Below are 8,687 nucleotides of genomic sequence, written 5' to 3'. Positions count from 1 at the left end.
GGGGGGGTTACTGTGTACACGAGAACGAACCGTTATGGGATACGCAGGGGTAAGGGTAGGTGGACTATAAGGGGATGATTTCAAGAGTTACTTCGACACTCGTGCACTTTTGGGATCCGCACTTCCGGCGAAAAGTTTCTCAACGATTATTATCAAGGATTCTCTTGCCCAGATCCGTTCGTTGCCTCTGAGCTTGCTCGGTCAAAGACCCACGCTATTGTTGTCGTTGCAATTATTATTATCATCGTTGCCATTATTGTTACTATCAGCATTATTGTTATTATGGCTACGGGAAAGCACAAAGGAATACCGGTAGAGGCACAATGAAAGAAACGCAAATGGAAACGACAATGCAAATAGTGAACCTAGAGACCCGGCACCACCTTTCGAGCAAAATCTCCCAATCGATCGTACACAATGGTTATTGGAGCGCGAGCAATCTAAAAGTTACGATTGGATAAAGTTACTAATTGGGAAGAATACGTGAGCAGAGTCAAATCCCACGGCAGCCCAGACGACGCGGTCTATTGCTTACTTCCGGTGGCCAGCCGGTAATTTCAAAGAGTCCAAGTTTGGCGCGTGCCCGTTATGAAGTTTTTAACCGGAGGCAATCGCGGGACTTTAAACTTTTTTTTTTTTTTTTTTTTATGAAAAAGACAGAAATTCCGGGGTGCGGGACAAGACGGAGGAAGAGGGGTTGCTGACAAAGTGTGTCAAGGGTAATTAATTGATATATATAGGATATCAGGGAAGATACCGTTTTGTATCGTAACGATTCAATTTTTTATCGGAACGAGAGCATGGGTCCAAGGGATTTCTTTTTGAGTTTATTTTGACAGGAAAGAAAATGTATTTTTAAATTTTTATGTCTGCGACAATTTTTTTAGAGTGGTATATATAAGAAGTTCAATACGATAATGGGTAGAGGGTGGAGGGTATCATTACGAAAAAAAAAAAAAAAAAAAAAAAATCGTGGATATTGTGAACCAGCACGGCAGTTTTCATGAAAGGGATGGAAAATGTAAGGCTGTTTAAGTCTATTAAATAAAGAACAATGGAAAATGGCTTAAAGAAATATTACGACAGAATTTACTGAACGGTCGTAAAGAAGAATAAGTACACAAAAGGAGGAGAAGATGGCAAAAGCTTCTGTTTCGAAATTAACTAGTCTCTACGCCGTGAGGCAAAAATAAAGAACACACCGAGAGCAAGATATTGAATGAAATATATTTAAATTCAAAATGAAAAAGAAAAATCGAAAAAAAAAATATTTTTACAAATTCTTTTGAATTTTCTCTACATGCGTCATACGTACAGTCACCACGGTGATATTTTCCATGAAAATCAACGTCTTGCGATTTTTCTATACATTTTGCCATTTTTCTTCTCGTGTTACGCAACCCTTACTCCCGTCTACACTGACGATACACGCTCGTCGAGGTTTTCATCGTAATTGGTAATAATTTTAATTAAATATAATTATCGCCCTTGAAAAATTAATTATGCTTACCAGGAGGTCCTGGTGGACCTGGTGGGCCTTCGATGACGCCAGTTGCGAATTGTTCGCCGTTCAATGACGTCGTAAATCCTCGATCACCCTTGTCGCCCTTGTCGCCCTAATGAAAGAAATTAAGGGTTAGTTAAATTCGAAGGAATAATCAGGCTGAGTTTACATCGAGACAGACACAGAATCGGTCGCTGTTATAGATATTGAATAAATCAATAATTAATTAAAAAGTATACATAAAATATTAGAAAAATAAGTGTTGCCCGTGTCCAAGTAATACAGGGTAAATTGTATCAAGTTATGTGTAAATGGCTTATCGTATGTATATCAAGATCCATGTACTTTTAGTTAAACGAGGTTGAATTAAATATGACTTTGTCAGACGTTCCGAGCAGAACGAACTTTGTACCTACAAAGTATTAGGTTTAATTTACTTTTGAATTAATTACTGTCACGTGGATTAAAGAGTTTACGAATTAATTAGTGGCACGTCATTTTATATCAGGTTACGAGACGAAAGTACTAATTAGCTTGTTAATTCGAAATAATAATTTTCTGACGTTTACATGATACATTCGGGACTGAGTACTGAAATTTATTAATAAGACGAAATGGATTATAAGACGGTAGTACTGGGTAGTTTGTTAATACAAAATAAAATTACTTTTCTGTTATATTCAGGAATGACTAGTGAAAAGGTCCAATGGTTATTAAAGTTTATATAAAATTAATATAACGTGGTAGATACATAGAGAATTTGACAGGAGATTCAGTTACAATGACAGCTATCGCAAACTGCCTATAAGAGTACCAATAAACGATATCAATGCAGTTAGTAAGTACAATGATTAAATAAAAATATTAATATTAGAAACAAATTAATTTGTTAGTATCCCCTCAGTGTCGCCAGCACCTGGAACAAAAAAAAATATTTCAAAAACTCACACGTCGTCCAGTCAAGCCACGTGTGCCATTCCGGCCTGGAATTCCCTGGGAGTAACAAACACCACTTAAATGGTTAGATAAATGAGGAAAAAAAAGAAAAAATCGCAAGGACGACCAAAACGTTAGTTAAGTGTCTCACAGGTATTCCGGGATGTCCTGGAAGTCCTGGAAATCCTGGCGGTCCGTATTCACCTGGTTCGCCCTGAATAATCAGGATCCTCGGAAATTAAACGATTCCAAAGGAAGCGGAAGTGAAGGGAAAAAAAGTCAAAATAAAAATACTAAAAAATTCACCTTTGGTCCTGAAACTCCTGGTGGTCCCACAGGACCAATCGGACCGATGGGTCCTGGCGCTCCCTTCTCACCGGGTGGTCCAGCATCTCCCTGGATTCCCTGTCTGCCGTCCTGTCCTCGAAGTCCTTCTGATCCTTGGGGACCACGTGGTCCCGGTGGACCAGGCTCACCAGGCTCTCCCTGTTATCGTTTAAACGTTATTATTATCTTCTCGTTATAAATCACTTAGCAAGGTAGCAGATTTATCCCGTGGGATGACTAGAGGCGTGAAAGTTACAAGGAGAAGTTCTCCAGGACAGCCGATGTCTCCCGATAGGAATTCCATCCCAAGAGTGTACAGCAGGATGCAATATATAGATAGACGAAATAAGAGTAAAAGCTCGCGTTTCCATAGGAGAACTAGGTGGACATAAAGATATGTATACATATATATCCTAAAGTTTACCAAAGTTCGTCCAGATATTGGAAAGGAAGTGGTAAGGGATGTTGCAGGTAATATTGCACGATTGAATGCCGAGAGTTAAGCGAGGGATGGTAAGTACGCGAGACGTAATATCGAAGCTGCTCGTAAACTAGACTTCTCTGTCTGGCATCTCGGGCTGAGAGACATAAAGGAATAATTTCCGTAAATAGCCCGTCGTCATGCATAATATGGCTATAACGTCAATTTTTTCTACCCTTGCATTAATAAAAAGAAGAACAAAAAAATACGGCGATGCCTTCGATATTCCGATATATATATATATATATATATATACACAGATGATATTCCTAAAGAACGAAAAGTAAAGATATAGACAGAAATAACTCTCATGCACGCTTCATCATTCCCATCGATATGCGAACCCCTAATATGCATACAATGAGCATGCGGGAAAATGGATGAATAGGATTTGAATGTCGTATCTCATATAATACATGAAACATATAAAAAAAAAATGTAAGAAAAAAGTAAAAAAAAATATAAAAAGGACTCGTAAACGAAAATGTCTACGTGGTACGAGAATTTAACGTATGTGCAAGTAAAGTCCATTTTGAGTCCATAAAACGTCTTTATAACGTCCACCCCTTGGATATTTACATTTTTTAAATGAAACTTTTAAGCGTAAATGCTTCTTTCTTTTATTCCTTCTGTTTGGAGAGCTTCATTAAAAGTGAAACGCGAAATTCATCGACAGTCGTTAAAATGATTGTGCACGCGCAGGTATATGAATTTTTTATAGAGAAGTCGAATGTCAATTTTTCTTTTTTTAATTCGTGTAAGAAACGTCATGGTGCCCCAAAGAGAGCAAGCGGACTTACTTTGAGTTTTATGATGCTCTCCGCTGAGATATTATGCCCTCCCTCCTGAAGTACCTAGAAGTAGGCGAACTACGGGTAAAAAAATCAAATCGCTACAAGTCAACAAAAGAATCGTTTGGATAAAACTCTATCGATACGGAAGGTCTAAAAGAACTGATAACTGGGGGAGGTTGAAATATGCTCATACTGATCATGGCGGTTCCAACTCCTGCATGCCCTGAGATATATACGTATTATACCTAGAGAAACTGTAATTTAAAATAAATACCATTACCAACCAAAACCGTAGTCAACATATTCCACCGTTACACGATCCGTGGGCAATGAGAAAATAGTGTAATAAATGTGTTCGTTGAGTAGTAGCCTGTGTTACCTCTTTTTTTTACACAAGGAATTCATCTCGGTGATGCAGCTATCTACCTTACCGACGGACGGTAACGAAACTGTTTTCTTTCTTATTGCGCCATGGGACTCGTATAGCGGTGGTGTAAAACCAACAGATATAACTCTACACCGAAAGCACCGCATAACGCAACGTCTATGAAGAGTGATAACAAGTAAATTCAGAACCATAAACGAGCGATTGCTTTCGAAGGTTAGGTTACCTTCAGAGCGACGAGTTCTGCAAATCCGAACTGGCCGCCGCGAAGCGTCGTCGTCACAGACCTCTTTAACGCCATTCCCTGTGCATCGACCCGTGGGCGGGAAGATCGTTTATTTTTTTAATTGCGCCATTAAAAAATCTGTGCTTTTGATCGTTATGCAAGGTGTGAAGGAAAAATATACCGTTTGCTTCGACGGGGATTAAACCGACGGAAGAGTAACGTGGTCTTTTAATAAATTAGCCTTCGCGCTCGTACCGAAGACTAATAAAGCTTAAATCGAAATACGAGACACGGGAACCTTCAGTTTCTTTTGCCGGTATTTCTTGGTGAAAGAATTCTTGAGATTCCCGGCATTACTCGTTTCAAGGGTCGACCCTTTAACCTTTGTCAGACGGAACCGTCGCTACGGATTCCAATTTGTCAAATAGTAGTTCCTTTCTTTGCGTTTGACGGTAGTTTTACTTCGGGCAAGGAACTACCAGTGGTATTGAAGATCGATGGTTCGGATGTAATGCTCCAGCCGCGACAGATGGATAATATAAGTTTTGATTTGGCGAGAGACATTTTTCTTCGCTTTTCCTTCTGTGTCTCTCGTTATTTTATAACTTTCGAAAAGACTGACGTTTCTAAAGGTCTTTACCAGTGAGGGACGAAATTGAAGGCAAAAGAAACTGAAGGAATCTCGACGTGCCATTTTTTTTTCTACTTTTAGCTCAATTTTGCATTAATCTTAACACGAATTTTTTCAGACAGTAATGATACCAGGATTACAATTAGCACTTGACTTATATACTTTCAATATGTTAGTCGATAACGGGTGATCAAATTTTTCTTTTTCAATACTCATTAAATTCAAAATATTTAGTACTGATTTAATTTTCAATCTGGATTTCGTACTACTTGAATGTTTGATAAAAAAATATGTGTTCGCCATAGTGGAGCAAGATAAGGAATCTATAATAATTTCTATACCTAGGGGCACTAGAAGTAAATATGAAATTAATACAGTAATTAACTAAAGGTTACATTACGTTAATTAAGAGTCGGTAGATACCTTCACTGCAGAAAATACATCAAATCCAGTTCCCAGTTCTCCCTTCTGTCCCTTCTCACCAGGTCGACCCTGTTAACGAAAGAAGATGCGTTTAATGGCAATTGCAAATTGTCGCAGCGTCTTATCAGTGACAAGTACAGCAAAAAAAAATAATTTTTTAAATAAAAGAAATGACAAACTTACAGCATCTCCTTTCGGCCCATCCAAACCAATGGGGCCCTGGAAAATAATAAATTATTAACTCGAGTCAAAATAAATCAATGACGATGAACGAAGAAAGATGAAAAAAAAAATAAAAAAAAATTCTAGACACTGCACACAGTATCGAAAATAAAAAATTAATCGTTAATATATGCAGACAAATGATACGACGCTATGAAAATCCCCCAAAAAAGATCAAGATGCTTCCAAATATAAGTACCGTGAGAAAAAAAATTACATACAGCGTTAGTAACAAAACTACAATACACATACAGCTTCCGTCATCACGACGAAAGATCATCGAATGATAAACGCGCAACAAGCGTTTCTGATCATCAGGCGTTCAATCAGACTACATATAGTTACTTTTTTATAATTTTTTTTTTAGTAATTCTGTTAGTGTTGGCAATGCAAGACATACGAAAATTAAGTACAGCCGGAACCCATGAGACCACCATCACCACCATCACCATCATCATGATCATCATCATCAATTAGCTGCAACAGATCGATACGTGATAGATACTACAACATGATATTCCCAGAAGAAATATAAATATATATGAAAATTTCAATCACATGGTTTGGGATTGGGAACTAAATGAATGAAATTTTTTAAAAATAAAATTCAATTTCTGTTATTTTTTTCAGAAAAAAAAAAATTGAAACCGTAAATTTAAAGTAGAAAATTGATAAAAATCTAGAGAGAAAGAGAGGAGAAGGAAGAAAAAAAAGAATAAAAACGAACGCACGGTAGACGTAATAGCTTCGACAAATAAAGCTACGAATTAAATGGAATTTCTATCAATAGAATTTCAACCCTTTCGTTTCTGCGTGAAACGAGATTTTCCCATATCCACGGATGCCTGGTAAACTACGATTTCTATAGGTAACGTAGAATTTCTCCAAATCGTAAAAATTTTTTAGTCGATTGTCGCATCGACGAACGTCTAAAACATGTGACGAATTTCTGTCAACTTGTTCATTGGACAAAATTTTCGTGTTAAAGAAATATATATATATTGCATACAAATATATGTATCCCAAGAAATGGCTTGCACGTTCAGCCTCCATATGGTCACAATCTATAACGTGAGAGCGCATAAGTCTCTGCTAATATGAACAGCCCGTTGAGAGTATTAATCTGGATTTGAGTTTCGGGATGATTGGCGGGTACGAGAAGAAGGGCTAGGACGTGGTACGTTTACGAAAATCTGACGACCCAATGACAAGATTTAGTTTACCATCCCCTATTATACTAAATACACAATGCTGTGTAGCCCAATGGGAATACATATGTATCCGCATGTATGAAATAAAAGCACGAGTTACCATTTTGATTAGGAAGCCATTAAAAACTTATCATTATTACAAATCATTATGACGTCACTCGCCGCTCGTTTCGCGTTTGGTTAAACAGAATCCATCCAGAAATGGGTTCTCCGATTATACAGGCTCCCTTTTAGACTAGCGATATCTCGTATCTGCGTTTTGCGACGATGCATATACTAATTATGTGAAGCATCCCAGAGAGCATAATGAACGCCTGACTGTACCGTAGCGTCGCCGACTGTTATTCGTTAGGAAAATATTTGCAAGGTAAAACCATTTTGCGAGTAGAGCGAAAATGGAGAGCGTACTGGATGAATTAAGGGTGAATCGTGCGCCGGCGGAATTGTTGCGAATTTTATGAGAGTTGCGAAAACGTTTCAGATAGTACAGACTTGTCAACGTAGATGGGTTAGAGAGGAGTGAGTTCGAGGGGGAATCGAGTAGATGGGAGAGCGAGAGAGATAGAGAGAGTGTAAAATGAACATTTGAGAAAGTGGTTAGAGTGAGAGAGAGAGAGAGAGAGAGAGAGAGAGAGAGAGAGAGAGAGAGAGAAAGAGAGGGAATTGCGAATAAACGAACCGGGAACCCAGGATAGCCTTGAAGTCCTTTGAGTCCCTGCAACAAACCAACGTACTAGTCGTCACACAGCTTCTATGCAATTTTCGCCATTTCAATTTGAGATCTTCTCCGTAATAATAATAATAATAATCAAGTCTGTGCTAATTTTAATTGCGAAATATTTCGTCGACGAGGAATGCCTGTTATTTAAAAAAAAATTTTATCACTGACTTATCACCCTTTTGCGTGGTCGTTAAACGTATGGTACGATTAGGAATTAATGTTTTTTTTTTGTTTAATCAAATAATCCACAACCCAAAAATCTGACAACCGTATAATGCGCGATTTACCATTCCGCCACCAGAAACGCATGCGAATGCCAAACGACAGTTAATGTATTCGCACAGCACTGAAAACTGACTGTGAGGTGAATGTTAACTTTGTTGATTGTCAATGTGGGGAGAGTGAAACAAAAATGACAAGAAAAAAGAAAAACAATTCAAGCTAAAATTATAATCTGGTCTGTGTGCAGCACTTCTTTTCTTTTTTTTTTGAATTGTTCAATCAAATTTGACGTTTCAGTAGTGTGCAAAAATTTTATTGGCACGGTAAAAATTCTTAATACGTTTGTCCTTACCGTAAAACCGCGTTCGCCCTTGTCACCTTTGCTCCCCTGAAATTCCAGCGACAATTAAATGAAAACATCCAAAGTATATGGATTCACGCCTCTTGCACTGCCAAATTCAAAATTTCGAGTCACCATATTTGGAAGCAAATCACCCGCTACCCATATATATATAAAACCATACGTAAGATTTGCGATAACGCAAATAATTGATCGTTCGATGAAAACGGATATTGAAAAAAAAAAAAAAAAAAAAAAAATAAA

The 8,687-nt window shown here is 37.8% G+C and overlaps 1 protein-coding gene across 27 annotated transcripts in view; it reads right to left on the bottom strand.

Annotated features, from left to right (window-relative positions):
- LOC107271839 (collagen alpha chain CG42342) overlaps positions 1-8,687 on the bottom strand; it is a 135,940-nt gene that overhangs the window by 14,547 nt on the left and 112,706 nt on the right. For 8 of the 27 annotated variants that reach the window (XM_025089064.1, XM_025089047.1, XM_025089054.1 and 5 more), the window contains 9 exons: positions 8,436-8,471; positions 7,820-7,855; positions 5,891-5,926; positions 5,708-5,776; positions 4,654-4,743; positions 2,747-2,926; positions 2,592-2,654; positions 2,453-2,497; positions 1,511-1,616 (listed from right to left, as the gene is read on the bottom strand). In XM_025089064.1, coding sequence (XP_024944832.1) covers positions 1,511-1,616; positions 2,453-2,497; positions 2,592-2,654; positions 2,747-2,926; positions 4,654-4,743; positions 5,708-5,776; positions 5,891-5,926; positions 7,820-7,855; positions 8,436-8,471 — 661 coding nt within the window. Of the gene's footprint in view, positions 1-1,510; positions 1,617-2,452; positions 2,498-2,591; positions 2,655-2,746; positions 2,927-4,048; positions 4,103-4,653; positions 4,744-5,707; positions 5,777-5,890; positions 5,927-7,819; positions 7,856-8,435; positions 8,472-8,687 lie in introns of all 27 variants that reach the window. The other 19 variants (XM_015748307.2, XM_015748311.2, XM_025089065.1 and 16 more) reach the window with 13 other exon arrangements.

This window comes from Cephus cinctus, unplaced genomic scaffold (assembly GCF_000341935.2).
Source record: "Cephus cinctus unplaced genomic scaffold, Ccin1 Ccin1_scaffold1043, whole genome shotgun sequence".
NCBI lineage: Eukaryota > Metazoa > Arthropoda > Insecta > Hymenoptera > Cephidae > Cephus > Cephus cinctus.
Note: the sequence above shows the minus strand (reverse complement) of the source record. Positions and strands in the feature narration are given on the sequence as shown.